At 53.2% G+C, this 21,657-nt stretch overlaps 7 protein-coding genes across 7 annotated transcripts; 4 read left to right on the top strand and 3 right to left on the bottom strand.

The window, feature by feature from the left end:
- Nucleotides 1-1,648: 1,648 nt before the first annotated feature.
- PG994_000571 (ETC complex I subunit conserved region-domain-containing protein) lies at nt 1,649-2,520 on the top strand (the record flags this gene model as incomplete). The annotated part of the gene is made up of 3 exons (XM_066851980.1): nt 1,649-2,214; nt 2,303-2,407; nt 2,463-2,520. 3 exons carry the CDS (start codon nt 1,649-1,651, stop codon nt 2,518-2,520), a joined length of 729 nt encoding a protein of 242 aa, XP_066722612.1.
- An 871-nt stretch (nt 2,521-3,391) lies between these two features.
- On the top strand, nt 3,392-5,143 carry PG994_000572 (uncharacterized protein; the record flags this gene model as incomplete). The annotated part of the gene is made up of 1 exon (XM_066851981.1): nt 3,392-5,143. The coding sequence occupies one exon, from the start codon at nt 3,392-3,394 to the stop codon at nt 5,141-5,143; it is 1,752 nt and encodes a 583-aa protein (XP_066722613.1).
- A 205-nt stretch (nt 5,144-5,348) lies between these two features.
- Nucleotides 5,349-7,381, bottom strand: PG994_000573 (embryonic ectoderm development protein; the record flags this gene model as incomplete). Its single annotated transcript, XM_066851982.1, has 11 exons — nt 5,349-5,717; nt 5,773-6,115; nt 6,164-6,276; nt 6,334-6,393; nt 6,447-6,608; nt 6,662-6,682; nt 6,737-6,862; nt 6,921-6,992; nt 7,057-7,133; nt 7,213-7,252; nt 7,316-7,381. The coding sequence occupies 11 exons, from the start codon at nt 7,379-7,381 to the stop codon at nt 5,349-5,351; spliced, it is 1,449 nt and encodes a 482-aa protein (XP_066722614.1).
- A 4,126-nt stretch (nt 7,382-11,507) lies between these two features.
- Nucleotides 11,508-11,765, bottom strand: PG994_000574 (uncharacterized protein; the record flags this gene model as incomplete). Its single annotated transcript, XM_066851983.1, has 1 exon — nt 11,508-11,765. The coding sequence occupies one exon, from the start codon at nt 11,763-11,765 to the stop codon at nt 11,508-11,510; it is 258 nt and encodes an 85-aa protein (XP_066722615.1).
- A 2,695-nt stretch (nt 11,766-14,460) lies between these two features.
- PG994_000575 (uncharacterized protein) lies at nt 14,461-16,490 on the top strand (the record flags this gene model as incomplete). The annotated part of the gene is made up of 3 exons (XM_066851984.1): nt 14,461-14,488; nt 14,591-14,887; nt 14,944-16,490. The coding sequence occupies 3 exons, from the start codon at nt 14,461-14,463 to the stop codon at nt 16,488-16,490; spliced, it is 1,872 nt and encodes a 623-aa protein (XP_066722616.1).
- A 753-nt stretch (nt 16,491-17,243) lies between these two features.
- Nucleotides 17,244-18,395, top strand: PG994_000576 (uncharacterized protein; the record flags this gene model as incomplete). Its single annotated transcript, XM_066851985.1, has 3 exons — nt 17,244-17,313; nt 17,423-18,023; nt 18,146-18,395. The coding sequence occupies 3 exons, from the start codon at nt 17,244-17,246 to the stop codon at nt 18,393-18,395; spliced, it is 921 nt and encodes a 306-aa protein (XP_066722617.1).
- A 477-nt stretch (nt 18,396-18,872) lies between these two features.
- On the bottom strand, nt 18,873-21,487 carry PG994_000577 (P-loop containing nucleoside triphosphate hydrolase protein; the record flags this gene model as incomplete). The annotated part of the gene is made up of 4 exons (XM_066851986.1): nt 18,873-19,641; nt 19,709-19,994; nt 20,045-20,754; nt 20,808-21,487. The coding sequence occupies 4 exons, from the start codon at nt 21,485-21,487 to the stop codon at nt 18,873-18,875; spliced, it is 2,445 nt and encodes an 814-aa protein (XP_066722618.1).
- Between the last annotated feature and the right edge of the window lie 170 nt (nt 21,488-21,657).

Below are 21,657 nucleotides of genomic sequence, written 5' to 3' on the forward strand. Positions count from 1 at the left end.
GAAACACACGAATCAGAGAGGCCTCTCTTTCTCTACTCTCGTTTAGACTCCTTTCCAAATATAGGCATATGTTTTTCTGTTCGGTACTTCACCTGATCGCGTCGCACGGTGTTAACGGGGGTATTGGGCAGAATACGAGAAAAGTTACGTTGCGTAGCAAGCATCAAATCAAGCTGTGGGCTTGGTGTGCTCCTTTATACTGCTAGAGGCATCTAGAGCTGATGGGCTTCCACGACGCCATGCAGATGGCTGTGGTCCCGTGGTCAGTAAGCTGACCTCCCATCAGCCTATCTGGCTGCGTGTTCTGGGCACTTGATGCATTGTTGTGTGGAGGGTTTTGCTTCTGTCAGGCTGGAAAATATTGGGCAAAGTCCATAACAGTAGCAATTCGAAGGCTCAAGCATTAGTATTTCAAGCGGCATGTATGTTTGCCCGCTGTGTAATGATTCTAGACCACTACGTCGTTCAGGACGACAACCCACATAGGCAGTTTATATTCTTCTGCATGAGAGTCACTAGATTAATATTTAAATACATTCCCTCTTTTAGGATAACGTAACGGCTTGTGGTGCTCTTACCACTACCGAATTCTATGTCTTTATCTATAATAACCATATATCTTTTATATGGCTTAGACCAGTATCTATGACTGCCGGATACAGGTCTTGATGTACGTTCTATAGTACTCAAGCAATAAAACCACACCATTCAGCGATGCAACACAACAATGATGCGTGATAGTACGCTGGCAGAGTAAAAAGGGCCGTCGAATTACCATGGCTAAAATTGGAGGAAGAAACTGATTGTGACTTTGGATCGATATATTTAACAACCCTGCCGTTATAGGAACCTCTATTTAGATAGGTCTTTGGACGACAAATCCGGGCGTCAATTTTTCGGACTACTATTAAATGCTGCTACTGAGAAAGGAGCAACAAGTTTTGCCATTTCCTGGTGTCTACAAGCTTTTTACCCGAGACTAAATCGCCCTGGATATAAAAGATACGGAGAACCATTCAATACACATGCTGCCTGCAGTCAAACCTCAATACTGAGCCATCGCAATGAGCAGTCAGTCAGTCGTCTTTGGCTTTTTCAACTCGATTTAATATCAAGCCCGCCGGCAGGATTGAAGAACTCACAACGAACTTGCCACTCTTGAATATTAAAATCCAAAAGGAAGCCATCGTACCCACTGTCTTCGAAACTCTTAAAAATGTTCCGACTACCATGTATGACTCCCATTTAGTTGTCTCTACCCGCATCATCGGTGACCCGAATCAAGGCAGGCATGGTCAAAAGAACGTGTATTAGGAGTTGTTCTCACTGCGTCCGAGAGGAAACAGCCCGCAAGTTACCTAAGTTGCTATGGCCACGCATCACATTTTCTTTGAGAACTGATTGTCAGATCGTCCGTGAGGTTGAAGTTGGTCGTTCTACACTAGCCACAGTGAAACGCAATGTGGCTGACCAAATTCACGTGAGGGCGCCAGCCGATGGTCCAAGCTCTCAATCCTGACGTGCCCCCCAGCGATTGGAAGCTAGCTACCGACGAATTTCCGCGGCCCGGGCGAAAGCGAACAAAAACCCTCGACGACATCATCCCCTCTAGTTCAATTGAAACGGCCATTGAACTCCCCGAGACAAGATGCGGCGGACACTACGACTCCTGGCCGACGTCAAGCCGGCCGCCACCCGCTACCTCAACGCGGGCAACCCCACGGGCCTAACGGGCCTGTACACGGCCACGTCGCCGCGCTCGACGCTGCTGTACCTCTACAACACGACGCTGGAGAAGCTGCAGGCCGCGCCCGAGACTTCGCTGTACCGCCAGTCGGTCGAGGCCCTGACGAAGCACCGCAAGGCCATCATCGAGGCGGCCGAGCCGCCCGGGCACGCCGAGTGGGCCGAGCGGGCCAGGAAGATCCTCGAGCAGCACCCGGACGGCTTCAAGATCGAGAACCGGGCCGCGCGCGACGGCGCCCGCATGCAGATCGTCGAGCGCGGTGGGCAGACGTACATGATGCGCCACGCGCCCCAGGAGAAGGACGTCCGCACCGAGGAGTGGGACGGCGAGATCGACGAGGGCGGCGAGCTCGAGGGGCCCCGCTCCGAGGCTGAGCGCGCCGACCAGGCGCTCATCTTCGAGCGACAGCCCATGGACGAGGCCAAGAAGGTTAAGTGGGAGGCCGAGCCCCAATTGACGGCTGACCAGTATGTTTACTACCATATCACCGAAATCACACGGGCCAACCAATGATGGTGCACTGCGGTTTACTAATGCGGGAACTCTTTACTACAGGGTCGAGGAGATCGAGACGAAGATTGGCGCTGGCTTGATTGAGGAGGTCATTGAGGTGGCACACACTGAGCTCAAGCTGGTAGCCACGATGCTGGAGGCTAAGGTGTAAGCTTCTACATATCTGACAATGGATGGATACATGCACTAACATAGGTGACAGATGGGAACCCCTCGAGGAGAAGCCTGCTGAGGGCCAATGGACCTACTTCGAGCGCTAGGAAATACAAACATGTGTGTCGAGGTTGATTGGGAACATTAATCTGGGCATCCAGACCAGACAAACGGTGTACAGTATAATGGGGCATTATACATAGAGCAGGCTTCGCTAGATGAGATGGCCAAAAAAGTCCTTGATGGCTGGGCAATGAGCATCCACTAAAGATCAGGGTCGTTTCTCGGCCCAAATTGTGACTACTTGTTTGTGATTTGTGTCCTGACACTGCCAGGACAACATCACCAGGTCCAAATTTGACGAGGCTCAATTGGCGTCAATGTGAAAGAGGCTTTCCTGAAGTTTCAAGACGAAACACTTTGATCATACTGTCCTACTCGGGAGCTTCGAGAGGTAATGGTCATCATGGCAGTCACTATTGGGCCAGTTTTTTGAGGTGGTTTTAAGTGTCGGACTCCACTCTGACGGTTTTTTGTACGGACATAACTTGCATTAGCCTGTTAAAACTACAGTAACTCTCTACTGTAAACATCTTATGGTCTGGATATTTATTTTCTATATACAGCTACCCGTTACTAATAGTATATGTTCTCAAGGTGTAGTAAAGTCGACTTGTGGTGGCTTTCAGGGGACGCTCACAAGACAAATGCGCTAGTGCGGACTGCGGCTCGTCCCGCTCATCAGGTGTAAAAGGATCTTGAAAGATCCTCACGAGCCAGTGTCGAATCGAAGCTTCTTCCTACATATTTCTCCGCAAGCAAGACAAATGTAAACGACTAATTCATTTTCGTATAAGGGACTATTGCCAAGTTCCCTGCTTGTGAATTCGTGTTTGGATAAGTTTATTATTGCTGGTGGATGAAGTAATCAGGAAAGGAAGAAACGTTTGTTCACAAGGCAGTCACAAATAGCAAACCATGGGGGGCCCCTTCGCACTTCCCGTCCCAGCCTATCGTTTAGGCCAGAACAAATCGCGCCTGAATAAGCGCAAACGGACAGAAAATGCAGGAGGAGACGATGTAGTAAATGAAGACGCAGGTGCTGCTGCTGCTGCTGGTGGTGGAAGCCAGGGCCCGGCGCAGTTTACTTCCACTCCCTTTGGGACCCAAGCATCATCAGCATCCAGTCGCCCGGCCGACTCCATCAACCCGCTCTCTCACTCGCCAGACACCCTGCGCCAATTCGCAGTTGCCGGACTCTCACCCGAAGAAGAGGTGCCATCCAAGGTCTACCCCAAATTCCCGCACAAGAGCATCTCCTCGAGGAACGCCTTCTCCCTGAAACGAGGAGGCAACAGGAAAAAAGGCGGCAGCAGGATGTCAGCACTGACCAGCGGCTCGGAAGCCGACGTCGACACCGACGCTTCGGATAGTCGCGGCGGCAATAATGACCACCATGACACCAGCAAGGGGGGAGAAGAGGAGGAGGAGGATGGGTTCCAGATGAACTACTCGGCACGCATGCAACACCTCAACACCCTGACGGCCATCATGCACCGCTGCCTGCACGAGGGTGACATCCCTCGGGCCAAGAGGGCTTTCAATCTTCTCATCCGCACCAAGGACGTGGATATCCGGGTCAACGGCCTGTGGAACATCGGTGTCGAGATATTGATGCGGGAAGGCGAGCAGCCACAACAGCCTCAGCAGCAGCCGGCTAGCACCAACAACACCACTACCGCCACCGATGCTGCTGCTGCCGACAAAGGGAAGCAACCCGAGGACCCATGGCAGCTTGGCCAGCCCCTAGTCGACGATGACGTGGCTTCGCACTTGGAGCAGGATACACAGGTAACGGTGGCAGAGGAGAAAGCAGGAGAAGAAGGAAGTTCAAGCTCTCCACTACAGCTACCCAATCGCTGGGGCTCCGCGGCCAACGTCGACACCGTCAAGGAATACCTCCAGGCTCTGATCCAGCAGTACCCCTACGACCAGCACCGCCCCCACATGGTCAGCGCCGTGGACTTCTGGCCTGCGCTCTTCAGCACCGAGATCTACAACCTCGACGCCGAGTTCAAGAAGGCGATGCGCCAACTCAAGGCCAAAGAGGAGACGGACGAAGATGATGATGACGGAAACTCCTCGGAGAACGAAGGAAGTCCACCAGGCTACCATCATTCCGACGATGACGACGCCGAGAACGGAGAAGAAGAGGAGGACCGCGAAACCCGCCGCGAAGACGCAAGACAAGCCCGCCGCCACCACGCCCGCGACGAGGTCCGCCACCGCGCCCGCGACGAGGTCCGCGCCCGCACGTGCGCCGCGGCCGAGCAGGTGGCTGCCCGCATGGACCAGCAGATGGAGAACCGGCCGTACGGGACTCACGGCGAGCTGCTGCGACTGCGCGGCATGCTGAGCCTGTACGTCGCGGACCTGCACCTGTGCGCCTCGCTCGTCGCCAAGGTCGAGGAACACATGAGACGACGAAAAGAAGAAAGCAACAATAACCAACAGCCTAGTTCTGGAGGACAACAACAACGAAAGGACCTGCGATCACTGTGCAAGCATGCTGAGACGGAGGAGGAGCGGGCGTCGAGCCGGCAGCGAGATGCGGAGATTGAGAAGGCTCGGCGCTTCTTCCGGAAAATGCTGGAGCGTGGTGGTGACGATGTGGAAGACTGGGTGCGGAAATTCACGGAAGGCGATGAAGACGAAGATGCTGGTCATTAGTGGCTGGGCCAGAAACTGCCAACCGTCTGGTGGAACAAGGCCTGATGACTCATTACAGACAGCAATAAGATATGTATTAATGACAGATGAATACAGGTTTCTATATCCGCCATGAGCCAAACTTTTTTTTTGGCTTCTTTTGTGCTGTGAAATGTGTCTATCTACAAATGTTTAAGAGCTATGAATGACGTGGATGAACACCATATCATGGTTTCTTCTCGTCCTTCACGCTCTTCTGCCATCTCTGCAGAACGAAAGCCAGATTCTTGCTGCCCACGACGATGCACCACTCGCCGCCGGGACTCCAAGCCACTTGACGCCCAATAAAGTCTTTCACCGAGATGCCGCTCGAATAATGCGCCATGACGGGTGTTTCGACCGATTTGATGTCGTAGCGGGACTGCCAGTTCTTCAGCGTCTCCTCCGAGTAGTGGCTGCCGAGGCTGCTCTGAGCCTCGATGTCACTGCCGGTGCGGCCGGATGCCACGGAGTCCTTATCCTCGGCGTCCTTGAGCTTACTGACGGCGTCTCCCTTGTTCTGCCGGTGCTGGACGGGCATGAGCCAGTTCGGGCGCTGGACGGGATGGTTCCGGTTGGGGTCGTCCAGCTCCGACATGAACGCGTGGTACCCCGTCAGACGGGCGAGGTCCCCAGAAGAAGATGGTGGAGTGCGCGTTGCCGAAAGCCAGGACAGGGTGTTTGTCCACGACGTGGAACAGCTTGAACCGCATGTAGAACTGATGCCCGCTGCCAGGGGTGTGAAACTGTACCAGCCTGGTATATTGTGGGGGGTTCTCCGAAGCCGTCGCCGGGGCGAACGCCGAGCGAGTCAGACGTTCTGTATCGCTTGTAGTAGGCGCACTGGAAGCGAGTGGGGGCGGGTCTTGGGACGAGAAGCCTTCGATACGCCAAAGCACGATTACATCCTCGTGACATGCGCGCGATAGAACAAGGTCACCAAAGAATGCGACGCTGCCAGTAGTGTTAGCGGAGATCTAATACAATGCTCGAAATACTCACCAGTCGACAATGCCACCGTGAACCTCTGATGTGAAAAAGTGCGGATAATGAACGACTATTGGCGGTACTGGATTGCGGCCAGTGTCTCTAGTCGACAGATCCGGTAGGGTCCACTAGGGAGTATTCACGTTAGCAAAAAGGGGCGTACCTCGGCGCATGTCACAACTTACCAGGCACACGCAATTATCATGGCCGGCGGAGAGCACGTATCTACCGCAGTTATGGAAAGCCTACTTCAGTTAGCGGGACTGTCAGGGATCACCAACAGGAGTACTCTTCTCACAATTGTTAGTAGGCCAGAGGAATGGCCTTCGCCTCCGAGTATGCAGACACATGGCTGCTTCTCGTCGGCCGGATCAAGACTCCAGATGCGCACCGTGGTGTCATCTGATGCAGAAGCGATCAAATACGGATTGGTCGGGCAAGTGGCGAGATCGTTGATTTCCTACACTTCATGAGCAAAGGCCAATACTGATTCCCATTCTCATCCAAACTTACTGCACCATGCCCAACAAATGTCTGTACGAGTGTTAGTCTTATGATCCGCGGCGATCCTCCAGAGTTTGGTCATACCTTTACTATCGTACCGTTTAAGACATCATAGACTTTGATTTTGCGGTCCCAACCAGCCACACAGAGATAGGGAATGTCTGTCTCACGATCCTTACTCCATGTACAGCTGCAGTTCACAGCTGTTTCCTTGTCACTGGTGTCAGTACCTTTTGTCTTGAACTCATGCAGGATCGTAGAGGCTCACATCATCGTCCCGGAAAAGCTGGATGAGCTCGTACGGTGGGCCGGATGTACTCGAAAGTCGGTATATCACAATCTACGCATCATCAGTCAGACTCTGGCGGTCACCGCAACGGTGTAGTCATACAGCTTCAACTCACATGCTTCTTGCTGACTGCAGCAAAGATGGGATCCTCGCTGGGGTTTAGATACGGAAAGAACTTTACGTCGAAAAACTCTGCAAGCACATGGTGAGTGAGTGACTGCTTCGTCACCCATGGGCTGGTTCTAGGATCACAGCCTCGATAGGGACCTACCAGTATCTTTGTCGGTATTTGACATGTATTGAAAGTCATCCTGTTACGATCGACGTCAGTACAGATATCTTCACAGCAACAATACACGGCCGATGTGACATACCTCAAACCCGATGGAAATCTTCAGACGGGGAAGATCCCATTCGTTGTACTGAGTTGCGGGAGGCATGTTAGGGGTGCGTTATGCATATTCCATCAGAACACAGCTAACTCCCAGTGCGTCGACCAATAAGGTCTCCAGCAGACAGCCGATGTCCAGTCCAGGGTCCAGACTTGTCGGGGAATATTCAGGATGTCGACGGAGGTAGGCCGCGGTGCATTAGCACGCCGCACTAGTGCGCAGTCTTGACTCTTCGGCACGTTGATGTTCTGGGCTGGCCAAATGGCAATTGCAATACCATGAAACGAACGTGATCCCTGGACGTGAATCCTCAGGGTGGGGATATAATCAGGCCTGTAATGGTGTACGGGAACACGCGTGCCGGATGGACGTGGTAGGTGGTCACTGTACGTGTATCCAGACCGCCACAAGTTGGCATCCAAATCGATTTGGTGGATGATACAGTAACCTTGGCGGCGGTGCGGTGCATAGACCTGCAGCCTTGTCCGTGCCAAACCAAAACCAGCAGGGGGCGGCAGTTTGGACAGCTCCAATCAAATCGGAAAGTGGGAGAAATGCCGAAGGGGTGGTAGGGATCTGCCTTTCGCTAAAGTCCGTCCAAAATAATTCGGGTGTCAATCCTCTTGTACGTGGAAAATTATTATATTCCACATGGGTAGTGACACTTAGCTGAGGAGCTTGGGACCAAATAAGAATAAGAATTGGTTGATTACTGCGCATCCAATCGTCAACATTATCCCACCTGCCACCTAACCGAACGAGATACCCACTACGTACTTGTGGTCGCGGACCGGTGGGGGTGGGTCGACGAAACTTGAACTCCAAAAGGAATTCCGACGGTTACCATTAGTAAAGCGCCCAGCGCCACATCACCTCTCCTATGTATCCTGTCTATGTCGAATAAGACTTGCCATCCTAGGATAGGAACTCCTCTGCATGCCGGTCACAGAAGTTCATGTGGAGTTCTCCGAGGAGAAAAGTAAAGTGATATATTATCGGGCGTTGGCGGCTTACATAGGTGCATATTTTGGAAGCTGATACCGCCCTTCTTCTTCTTCTGGTCATATGATACGCTGGCAATTACGTAGCAGTGAACGCTTCTAGCCCTGCTTCTTACTTGCTTATACGTGATACATATCAACACACACGGCTAAGGAAGCCTATAATTTCCGATATGCGTGTCATTGGAATAGCCAGGCTCTCGCTTGGTCCCGTGCAATGTTACCGTAGGCCCAGAGACTTCGTATTGCCGGAATTGGTCGGGCATCGTCAGCTTTGCTAATCTCCAGCCAAACTTGCCTATGGCGCCGTCGGGCTGTACATGATCCCGGTTCCTTGAGCTGTGTTGCCTACTGCCTGGTAACCAAAAGAACAAGATGCCTCTGCTCTGAGACATGTAGTGAAAACTGCATCATGCATGGTCGTATATTCCCTATCCCCTTAATTGCCAAAGCGCTGCTTTCCACCGCATCGGTAGGTATTGTACGGACCAGGGATAATTTGAGTACGATCGGAGTGACGTTTTAAACGTCTGTTGTGGTCGGTGTGACTTCTGATTGGTCTCTTTAACCATGCTACGGTATGTACGGCCGTGTCAATCATTTATTGAAAGTATTGTACGAAAAGCAGCGCTTTGGCAATTAAGGGGATATTCCAGTCTTGGAAGGGATACCACGTACGTACTGGGTGCATGTTACCGCAACTCACCCCGGTCCTTTCGAAAGCGCCATTCACACACCGTTCGAGAATGTGGCTTTATAGGCTTGATTCTTGTTGCTGGCAGAAGGCGCAGGTACGTGGGATTGGATGCTGCTGCTGCATGTAATCAAGGCACAAGGCTACGTACAACCGAGTATAACCAGCTCCTAACCTGGACTGAGCATCATATTCGGGGTTCTCATTTCGGCCTAGAACCGGACTGACCGTTCCCCGGTGCTACGCGATGAGGAAACGCAGACATTCCTTGCGACACGGGGGTCCTCGAAGCGATGGAGATGCACGCACACACACGCACATACACACACACGTAGTCATAACCTAACACGATTTATCGTACAAGTCTGAATCGGGCAAGGCTGCCCGTCCATCTGCTGTGGCTTGTAGACAGTGTGTGCGCGCCGGGCCCCGGCAATGTCACCGAAGAACCTTATTCCTTTCCCCGGAACGCTCTACAGGGGTTTGATAATGGGACATGGGTTTATGCATGCCTGACTTCAGGGCGTGGAACTCTTGTCCTGACCTAGGGCCGAGCCTAGCCAGCTGCGCGTGCGCACGCATGGCAGCGTTTTCCATATGAGGCATTGAGTTCGCGGGAGAATATAAAGAATTAATCAGCGAGCTGATGGTCGACCAAAACGTGACCCTGGTCGGTCATAGGGCAATTTGAACCACCCACCGACATTTCGTACAGAACCGCTGTTAGGATGAGAGAGACACCACCGTTCGCGGCGAAGTAGCTGAGCATTCGCCGCTGCTGCCCATGATATGTAACAGGGACGGAGGTAGGAGGGTTACACGGCTGGCCCCCCCAAGTACCGTAGGTGAGCGAGCAGCGAGGGATCACGACGCCCCGTTCACTGTCGTCGTAGGCGCAGTTGGCAATGATCGCCCGCGCAGCATTGGAAACCTGGCGTTCTCGAATCCCTGGCACCGGGGACCGTCAACCGTTCTTCTCCGGCGTCAGGGTCGGCGTTGGTGCTTTCGAGAGAGAGTTTTTGGAATCCTGCGCAGCTCCAATACCTACATATGCATTCGTATCGTGAGGTTGAATGAGAGTAATTGGCTCTGCATGGCCAGTACCTAGCCGAGTGAAACAAAGTTGTGCAGCGGTACACAGGTCGAAACAGTGATAGCGTGGAAAAGTGACAGAATCGCCCTGGGCCAATCAGAAGCGCACGATGGCCGGCTTTTTCCCGTCCCCTGTCAATCGCTCCTCATCGCTCGTCAGCCACACATCAAATACCCGTTCTTTCTAGCTTGACAAGGCATAGCAAGAACTGAAGCGGCTGCAAAGGCTTGCAGGACTAGTCGTAGAGCGCTGCTCTCACTTACGCTAAACACGCAGCGTCTCCGTTATATACGATCACAATATTTACATTTCATCGAGCTGTGCTGGAGGCTGGGCGTGCCAAACATGGCGAATGATCACAACAAAGCAGCAAGGAGTCAGAATTGGTAACGGGCGATCCAGCTCCCCCATGCCAGTTGGCGAGCATCTGCCAATTTCTTAGAAATCGGGAAACATAGTTGTATTCGACAATTAAGTTGACATAATAAGACTTGTGATAGGTGAAATGAATACAGGCCCGTAACAGTATTTGAACGGAACCGTTACAGTGCTACCATATTGTTTAATTGCGACTTGTGCTCAGCGCGGATGGGCTTCTTCTATGGAGCCCATACTGGCCCGAACCTGTGCCGAGTGACGAGTCGTCACTATCAGAAGACTGTCTGTCCGTGGCCATCACGAATCGTGAAATTCAAGGTCGTCCTCGTTATGTAATAGGTTGATGAGTTGGGAGTCCGGGACCGAGGGGCCTGTCAAGCACGCAGGGTGCATGGGTTTGGAGATAGAACGATATCCACTGACTAGCGGGAGACGTAGAACGGTAGAAGAGAGAGTGCCCATTGAATTCGTCATTGCGAGCTCCAATCGCAATGGAACATCTTATTACAAGTAATCAACACATGCATACTACAGGACTTCTGTACGGTGCTTTCGCCTACGGTACGGTGGTACGATGCTACACGGGGTGGGTGACAGCCCGTGAGTTGAGGAGTCGAGGAGATGTTTGAACACGAAATCCCGTAGGTTAGAGTCATGTAACTGTTTGTGTCGGTGGTTCGGCTTTGGCCTTCACTCGCACGAGTCAGGCCTAGCTGTCAAAAAATAACGGCCGCGCAGTTTGGCACCCCCCACACTAGCTGTTCATCGTCGGAGTTGAAGCTTGAATGGCAATACTACCCTTTTCTTACCGTGTCTTCTGTCTGTTACCAATTTCATCATAGTATCGCATCGCAGCTCGTCCCCTATCCAGTTTTCATCCCAAATAGCACTGGTACGTACCCAAGCACAGCAGCCGGGAAGCTGAAGAGTTGGAGAGCTACATTCAATGTTGATGCATGTACCTACAGTAGCTGTAGCAGCAGGCAGGAAACCTTATGCCACATTTCCTCAGGAGCCAAAATCATCCCAGACGTTGATCCCGAAAACCTGGTTCGCCATTAGAACAGAATGGGCCTTTTGCTTGGGACTCGAAATTCCCATGTTGTGTGCCACCCCTGCTCGGTGTGGTGCTGGGGACCCAGGTGCCAGGCCGCAAGAGGGAACGAGGTCCGTCGAGCCCTGGTCGATTCGCAAGCTCTGCCCAAACAGGCCAAAGGCCCGTTTGCTGATATCATTGCGACTGGAACCACTATGGGGACCCGGCATTTTTATGATGATCCCACCTGTGCAAGAATTCGACAAATGATATCAAGCGGGACGTGCTCCGTCGTCGCAAGTAGAAAGACGTTTGAAGGGAGAGAGAAAACAACCCGAACGTCTCCAGTGAGTGAGTCCAGACTGCAAGCACGGATGAGGTACCCAGCCGGCCGCCCACTCAAGCACGGCCGGTACTTCAAGCTCGAGTCTATTAATTACGCTCGGCGTGTAGTACTCATAAGGTGGTAGACGGGAATAGCTGCTGCCCGAGTGCCCTCGTCGTATCGTACCTACCTATGGACTACCTAATCAAGATGGAAGTTTGCAGTTCTCCATTCTGATACATGTGCGCCAAAATAGATGGGTTCGCTGACCCTTCAAAAAACCAGAGCTCCAAGCACCAGCACTTGTTACGTACATATATTACACCGTTACTGACGTTGCAGCAGTATGGATGCTATCGACATTGAGCCTGCTGTTTCCACTTTGGCGTTGCAAATCCTCGGAAGGGCCACCAGTTCATGTCATGACGGTGCTTCTTGGCATCTTCACCAACGGTCTCCATGGCCCGTAAACTCTACAGCGGCACAGGATAACGGTTTCCCACTCTCTAGCAGCTGGCATCTGCATACGTGTGCCATGCCAAGGAGAATATATGTATGTGAGTGGGCTTCAACGTATGATAGACATAACGGGACAGGATAGGCCTCTAGCAGCAATTGGTGCACTGTGTGTGTCGACTTTGCCGATTCCGCGGCCAAAACCGATACATTGGGGCCTTACCTACTTTTTCTGGATCGAGTCTTGAGTCTCGACTCTCTCTTTCGACATTACCTGGTGGGCCCAAGTCCGTGACACCTGCCCGTGTCTAGACTGGACTGCAGGTAGGGTACATACGGGCCTCCATATCAGCTTGGGTATTCCTCCTAGCAGTAAGCCCTCGACGAGGTCTTCTTTCACTTTTCTTGCGCAGGGCTATGTGTAGTGGTAGATAGATGTACTTGACTGACGAGATCTGCATGCGCTGACATCACCGCGCTGTACCGTTATTGTACGTACGTACTATTCCTAGGTCGTCTTTTAAGGTAAACCCACCACAGGGTTCAATAATACATATACAGGTAAGTAACGTGGGCTTGGTGGAGGGACCCTTGGAAGGGGACTATTTGAGGTGGGAACAGCTGCTTGGGGTAAGTACCCTACCCTGGCCTACCCTGCAGACCTTAGACACTTGAACCTACCTACTAAGACTAGCGTCCATGGGTTCCGTCAAGTGCTTGTTGCTCTGTTACCGTCCCTTGTCACCCTGTACGCTCGCTTGCTGTACAGTACCGGTTTGCCCTCCACCCATCCTCATCCATGCTTCTCCATTGATCCATTTTCAGGCATTGGCAGGCGGGTAACAAACAAGCTGCTCAACTTCCTGGACGCACGCACGATACTTACATACTGTACCTAGCAGCCTGCCTTTACTGACATATCCATACCTACTTACAATCCATGGCTGGCTATGCAGTATCCTTTTGGCAAATAAGCTTGCAAAGCATTTGCAGTCCTGTTTAAGAGGGAAAAAGACGGGCTCCTCGTTTCAGACCTCTCTTTCTTATATCGCCTGTCCCGGCTGCTCTGTAAATACCAGTTCAGTTGCACTTCTTCTTTGAACTCCTCCCACCAGAGACGATTCGCACCCACCCGGCTATGATTTACAGGCATCTTCCCTGAAGCTGATTTTCACCAACGACACAAGTCCTCCGCATTGAGTTCAGATTACTCAATACATACCGTCTTCCGTCTCGCCTTGTCCCACTATTTATTGCCTGACTGCTCTAGCTGACTGATTTCGGTACTTGCTGGACTCAAACCAAACGACTTTTTGTTCCACAGACAGATCACCAACTACTACTACACAACATCCTCCAACCAGTCCTTCCTATTCACGCTGGTATACTGTTGCGTAGATTGTCTCTTCCAGCTCACTTGAACTTATAAGCACGCCGTGCCAGTGTCGAAGAGTTCTACCTGCACTTGCCGTACCAGCCCACGACGCCTTGATTTCTCGTCTTGCCATTCCGCTTTCTGCTCCTCGCCACCAGACAAGCTCTTCAGATTCGACTGGTTACCGCCCGTATTGGTACCTCCCGCCTCCTTCACCGCGTTCTGCAACTACCCGAGCAGCCTGGAGGTGTTGTGATACCGACGAAACGACTCGCTGGTTATCTGTGTTACGTCGACGGAAAACTCCATAGTCGAACCCCCAAGTGCACCCTGCAGACTGCCGCGCATCCAAATTTCCCACGGCCACAACCAGATATCACACAGCCTGTCCCGTGGAAACCTCGTGAGACTCCTTTCTCCACCCGGCAACGACAGCGGGATCTATGCAACACAGTACTCGGCTATCCAAAGACAAATCTCGTTGGCTCGCACGCTCGAAGCCTCCCTCTTGGTCCTGCCGGACTATCCATATTCAAGCTGGAGCTGATGTCCTTCAGGATCCGAAGGCCGTCAGTTCAGCAGGTCCTTACTAGAGGAAGCTCCCGGAACTCAAAAGACCGAACCTCACATTGGAGTACCGACGCTGCCCGAGAAGGCGCCTACCTCGAAGGCACTACTGCAAACTTTGTTGAAGTGGTGTACAACAAGTAAAACAATATCGCCAACAAACGTTACCCGGTGAAGAGAAATCGCCCAGCGAGCAGTCTCGATGGAGCACACGTTTATGACCATTCACAGTCAGTACAGCCAGTCTGATTGCCGACCCCTATGAACTGCGCCTTGATGGTGTGCACAATTCCGGAACGCTGAGCTAATGACCTGGATCGCCCAATAAACAGACCTCTCCCGAGATGCCAATGTTTTATTCGCATCAGACTCGATTGCAGACATTCTAGGCTATCAGCCTGATGAGATTCTTGGCAAATCATCGTTCGACTACTTTCACCCCGATGAGGTGCCCTTCGCGCGCTCGGTACATAGCCGAGGGGTCTTGCTAGATAAAGCCGCGGTTCTTCACTACCTTCGTGTTCAGAACCGGGATGGCCAATGGATTAGCTGCGAATGCTGCTTCACTGTCGTTCATGACGTCCTCGTGGCCTGTACGAGTATCTACAGGAGAGGAGAAAAGAGTGAACGTAAGTCGAACAGAACTTACCAATTCATATGTACAGTGCTCTCTAACCTATCTTAGGGCGGGCAATTGAGGCGCCACAGGTCCGTCGTCTATTCTCAAGCTCGCCAAGAGACCCGCGCTACCATATGCTGGAGCACCTGTCGCCCAAATTCAAGATGCCGCCGATGGAGCGAGAGCCGAGGGCAGCCTTGATTTTGAACCGATTTACACAGACTCTCACGGTCATGTTTGCTACTAATGCGGTGTCCTCTATCCTCGGAGTGAGCCCTGATCAGCTCAAGGGCAAGAGTTTCTACGAATGCATCGATCAAAACTGCTGGGCGGACGCGATCAACTGTTTAGAGAGCGCTAAAGCCAACGACTCGATCGCCTATCTTCGGTTCTGGTACCGAGACCCACGAAGACCGGAAGACTTTGACGACGAAGCGTCGGATTCGGAAGATAGTAGCGACTCGGACGGTGGCGCGCAACTTGGAGCAAGTCAAAGTCCGATGGAGGTTGACCGGACACCGCAAGAAGAACCCCATATCAAGGCGGAGCCACTGAGCCCCGAAACATCCAAAGCGGAAATCCTTCAATCGATTCATTCACACCCATCAGCTTCGTCAGCTGCCGGGTCTTCTTCCATGGCCGAGTCCCAGGGTCACCAGACTCATCTAACTGTCCCGACACCAGATGCTGCCGAGGCCGGCGGCCATCATGGAGCTGGGAATCCGCCACAAGCGCCGCATGCGCCTCCTCGAAATGCAAACCAACGTCACCGGAACGAACCGATCCCCACTTTCGAGTTAGAGGCGGTGGTTTCTTGTACCTCGGACGGTCTAGTCGTTATTCTTCGCAAAGCGCGCCCGATGATGCCTGCACTTCATCCCCCACTAATGCCGCTTGAGTATCAAAACGGCTTCTTCGCGGCGCCCTGGGGTGCCCGGCCGATCAACCCGCAGTACCCACCGGAACAGATTTATCAGTTCCGACCGCCGCTTTTGCCACAGTATATGCCTGTGCAGGAACACGTCAAGCAGGTCGGCGGCCCTCCCACGGATGATCTGATGAGCTCCATCCGCGACGTGGCTGTGTTTGCTTGGGCTCTAGTGGGCATCAACGGTACCCTCGCTGCGCATAGCCGGGGCGTGCCGCAGGGCGAGGCGCAACCACCCGACGGCATCCCGATCTGGGATCCGTCGGCGACAAAATCGCAGTACAGCGCACCGGAAAACCAAGCGGCTGTTCGTTGGGCGCGCATGGAGGGCTACCCTCATGGTGCGGCACCTTCATCACTATCTGCCCACTTCAGTCGCGTAAGCAACGGGATATCGCAGGCCTACGGGGGGGGATCGAGCTTCACACACACCATGGGCTATGCGTCATACACACATGGGACTGCGCCGTCATGGCCATCGTCTGGGCCCATGTCATCGTATGCACCTCAGTCCCAGGAGCCATGGGCCGATGCTGCCGCCCGATATGCGCAGCAGCAACAGCCGCCGCCGCCGCCGTCGCATCAACACCGCCCACAGCACGGCGATAGACCAACGACACAGCCGACGAGTCCCGGGGATGGTCCTCCCCCGGCATACTCCGTACAGATGGCCGCAGTGATTTGATTCGATTGTACAACCAGTTGCGGATTTGCAGGAGCCAGCCAGATTACTTATTAATGATTATTATGATAGGAATATAGAAAAGAAGGATGGGAAACCGGGTGTTGTTGCTCCTGATACAGGGCAGCACCTTAACGTGGTTGTAACTTGAAAGGGGAAAAGTGCGTGAGAAAGTCTTGGATAGTCAATAGGCTGGCTACATTGGGGAATGTTGTACGTCGGTTCGTTCATTCAAGACGACAACGTATACCCTCTTGATCCCCAAAGACGATCTACTGCTGGCACATATGGCAATTGGTGTTGGAGGGCGTCTAGATACCCTTGTGTTTATCAAAAGAAAAAGTTCACATAAGAAGATTAATAGAGCCAGAATATTGACCATCAATTCACTGCCATGGGCAAAACGGAATTGCTGCCTCCCATTAGTGTAGGTGCAAGGTACGTATCTTTTAATGTACCTTACAGTAGCTGTCGCATCATAGGCGAAGGAGCTTGGACCATGTCGATCCCGGTTAGCTGCATCAACTTCCAAACGAGGCAACCTGGCAACGTGGAAAGTAACTGAGGCTATGAGTAGCTAATAGTTACTATTCTCATCATCTGTATTCAATCAATCCAACCCCAGCGACAGTATTTTGCTGGGCAATCCGTTCCCAGAACTCTCCAAATTGATCCTTTAGGCCAACAACTTCTTGCGCCCATTGGACACCCGATCCCGGCTTCCAAGACAGCAAACGCCCTGCGAAACCACCCACGATGGCTTCAACGTCGAATCACCAATACCCAAGCCCCGAGATCGAAGACGATCTGATCGACCCCGATGATGGTACATTGCGCCCCCCCCTCTCTACTCTATCTACAAATTGTCGTCTTGAAGACAGACCCTATGAATCATCCTAGCTAATCCCCTATCTACCTTTGTCTCCTCTCTCCAGCCGACCTCAACGACTTCGACGACCCTCTGGCCCGCAACGAGTCCCGCCAGCCCCTGACGGGCAACATCGGCACCTCGTCCTCCTCGGCCGGCGGCCGACCCCTGAACGAGCAGAGCTGGACGTCGCGCATCGGCGGCGAGGACCGCAGCGCGCCCGTCAACACCATCGACGAGACCGTCTGGGAGACGCTGCGGCGCGACCTGCTGGCCGTCTGGTCCAAGATGCGCGAGGTGCTGTACCCCAAGTACCTCTTCGGCGGCACCATGTTCGACTACCAGAGCGGCGGCTCCGAGGGGGGCGGGTTTAGGAGTGTGTACGCCAACCTGCGCGGGGCCGGCATCTCGGGCGCCCGCGAGGAGCTCGCGGGACTGGCGGGCCGCGTCATGGACCCCGAGGCTTTACTCAACCAGAGCAATATGAGCCCCGGCCTGCGTGACTGGGACATGTGGGGGCCCCTCATCTTCTGCCTGCTCCTCAGTCTGCTCTTGAGCTTCCGCGCCAAGGACGACCAGAAGGACGTGGTGTTCAGCGGCGTCTTCGCCATGGTCTGGATTGGTGAGGCCGTTGTCACGCTGCAGATCAAGCTGCTGGGCGGTAACATGTGAGTAGTAGTACTTTCTTTCGCTCCCTGATGATGATGATGATGTGTGCTCCGAGGTGATCGGAACGAGACCAAAAACGCCAAGCAAGCAGTGTTGCTAATCAATCACCCACCCAACATAGATCCTTCGCGCAAAGTGTCTGCATCATCGGCTACACCCTCTTCCCGCTCGTCATCGCCGCCCTGCTCTCGGCCCTCTCGATCCCCGTCGTGGTTCGCATACCTGTGTACATCGTGTTGATCGCGTGGTCGCTGGCGGCGGGCGTCAGCATCCTGGGCGGCAGCGGCGTCGTCAAGAACCGGGTCGGCATCGCTGTGTACCCCCTATTCGTCTTCTACCTGGGACTGGGCTGCCTCTGCTTCATCAGCTAGATAAGGAGTGGAGAGGAGAGGCGGTAAATCACTGGTGGCAAAGATATAAGGGGAGGTGGGATATGAAGAGATTCTAGAAAAGTCGCAAAGGCTTTCTTTCTTCATGAGAGCGCGCGCAAACCCCACCGGCACACGCAGACGATGATGTGCATGGATGGCGCCGCCGAGTTGTCTGAATTAGACGAGTTTGTATTTCTAGATTATTACCACAGATGTACCAACGAGAGAGCCCCGGCTTGACACGGGGAAATTGCCTGGAACCTTGCTTTTACTTTTCCACTAGACCTTCTGATGTGCCCACCAGAGAAATAAGGAGGTGATCAACGACAGCCCAGACTGGCCGACTTCAATGGCATAAAAGACCATGCATGTGTAATTGAGACAACTGATTCTTTTATATTCATGGCACATCGACCAACTACATATAGACACGGGTGGGTATTAACGTTACAGAGTCTTGTAACAACCACCAAACATCTAATCATCAAGCAGGCCAGCCGCCAGGGCCTCGTAGTCTTCGAGGGTATCCGGCATCTCGGCGACCTCGATGACCTTGCCACGCTTCTTCTTGCGGGTCACCTCTGCTTCGTCCTCGGACTCGTCCTGGAACCACTTCTTGGCCTTCTTCTTGGGAGGTTCGGCATCGTCATCACCGTCACCACCATCCCCATCTCCTCCAGCAACCGGCAACGACCGCAAGAAATCGAGCGCATCCTGCGCATCCTCCGACGTGCCGATCTGCGCCCTCTTGTCCCCCTTGGAAGGCTCCTCGCCGGCGAGCTCCGCGCGCTCCCGCTCCTTCCGCTTCATCTTCTTCTCCTGCCGCCTTGCCTTGGCCGCGGCCTTGTCATCGTCGTCGACCTCGCGGACCTTGTCCTTCTCCTCCTCGACGAAGCGCCGGCGCTGCGCCTCGGCGGGGCCGGCCTGCGCGAAGTCGTCGTAGTCGCCGAGCTCGTAGAGCGAGTGCGCCTGGCCCTCGTCGTCGAAGACGGTCTTGGTGCCCTTGCCCTGGTACTTGAGCATCTTCTTCTTGCTCTGGATCAGCTTCTCGCGCCGCTTCGAGTCGATGACGAGCTCCTGGCCGCCGTGCACCGTGATGACCTTGCCGCGCACGCCGTCGCTGTTCTTGGGCGCCGCCGCGTCTAAGTCGTCGTCGCCCAATTGACGTTTGACGGGGAAGAACTCGTCGTCGGACGCCTCTTCTGGTCGGAGATTCTGGTAATGTACTGACAGGACATCTTGGTTTCTACGAGGTTTTGGTCAGTATCGAATCCCTAGGCATGTCGAGTTTGCTATGCATAGACAAAACTTACTGTCGTTCGAACATCTTGTCGTATTTTGTGCGCACCTCCTGCTTGTTCTTCGGCTTCGCCGCAGATCCCTCTAGTTCGTCTTCCGAGCCACTCGACATCTCGGCTCTTGAACGGTTCTTCAACTTCCGGACATCCTCAGGTCTCGGCATCTTGACCTGAGGCATCTGCGGCAGACCCAAACTTCTAGAGAATCCTTCGAGATCCAAAGCACGCAGGTCAAAGACGTTCTTGTCCTTCTGCAGACTGATGGACCGAGTGTAACTGATAAAGGCCTTCTGTGCAAGGTCTTGGACGTATTAGTAGATACATCAAAGCTAGGTAATGATAGGTACTCACATTTCAGTTCTGTCGAGTGGAATACCTGATCTTGAATCTTCGCTGCAACGCTGGTCTTCTTGTTCTCCTTAACTGTGATCTTCACAATAGGGATCCTCTTCGACTCAAATCTCTGCAGCATCCCCTCCTCTTCACTTGGGTCGAGGAAAAGGACGGCCTTTCCCAACTTCTCGTTACGTGCGGTTCTTCCGACACGGTGGATATAAGTGTCGACATCCTCCGGAGCATCGACCTGCACAACCCAATCAACGGATGGGAAATCGACTCCTCGCGCACAGACATCGGTAGTAATCAGACAAGAATGCTCGGCCCGGAGGAACCTGCGGTTGATCTCCATACGAGCAAGCTGTTTCTGCTTGCCGTGCAGGTGAAGTAAAGGAATACCTGGTTGCATATGACGAAAGGATTCGTAAATAAATCGGACTTGCTTGCCACTGGAGGCAAACACAATCGTTTTCGTCTTAACGTTGCTCCTGATGAAGCCCCATAACGTATTCAGCTTTTCGGGCAACGGGACTACCAGATAGTGCTGGCTCAGGCCAACAGGGGTAGCCGAGGCGGCGGATTCGTGGACCGAAATGTACTCGGGATCTTTCAGTGATAGTCGGGCCAAATCTGACACTCGTTTACTCTGGGTCGCGGAGAATAGCAGTGTCTGTCGTTCCTTTGGCAAGTGTTCCACCAAGGCATCCAAAGCCGATTGGAAGCCCCTAATCGATATGTTAGCCTCGCAAATGGAATAAGTAGAGATTGGGCAACGTACATGTCAAGAGTCCTATCGGCCTCGTCGAGAACTAGGATCTGGAGATTTGTCACATCAAGGCCGGCCGTCTGATCCAAGTGTTGCAGCATACGCCCAGGCGTACACACAAGGATGTTCATGCGCTCGAGCCGCTCTGCCTCTTCCTTCAAGTTCTTTCCACCTATTACCAGGCCGGCGGAAAAGCTGTGGTACCTTCCAATCTTCCGGAGGACTTCGAAAATCTGCACCGCCAGCTCTCTTGTGGGTGATATGATCAGGGCACCGAGGCCGTCAAGCGAGGTCCATTGGGCTCTGTACAGCTTCTCCAGCACGGGCGTAAGGAAGGCCAGGGTCTTTCCCGACCCTGTCTTGGCTGCACCTAGAACATCCAAGCCCTTAAGGGCCAAGGGGATCGCCTTCTTTTGAATGTCGGTCAAGTTCTCGAAGTGGGAGGCGTCGAGCCCTCTCGCGGTTTCGCTGGACAGAGGGAGAGCGGAGAATTTGTCGTAGTCGGCAGTTTTGGGGTCGAGCTCGTCCACTCTCAGCTGCAGGGCTGCCAGGCTTTCTTGGTCTCTCTTGCGCTTCAGGGTCTTGGATTCGGTCTTGCTCATCGGCTTGGATTCGGTTTTGCTGCCCTGCTTGGCCTTGTGCGACTTCTGCGACTTCTGCGGGCGAGCCGCCCCATTCGTTGGGGGGGGCATTGTGACAGAACTCTGCTGGGCAAACGGTTTGTAAGTCGGTGTATAACCACAGGCTAAAAATTCGATCGGCTCAGTATGGGCGCACTGGCTTGGCGGTTGCAATGGGTAGGGCGAGGAGCGTGAAAGACAAACTGTCGCTGCTCTTCGAATCGACCTGCGAGTTGCGCTGC

Source organism: Apiospora phragmitis (assembly GCF_038363925.1).
Source record: "Apiospora phragmitis strain CBS 135458 chromosome Unknown utg000001l:1.0-2902119.0:1.0-2906034.0, whole genome shotgun sequence".
NCBI lineage: Eukaryota > Fungi > Ascomycota > Sordariomycetes > Amphisphaeriales > Apiosporaceae > Apiospora > Apiospora phragmitis.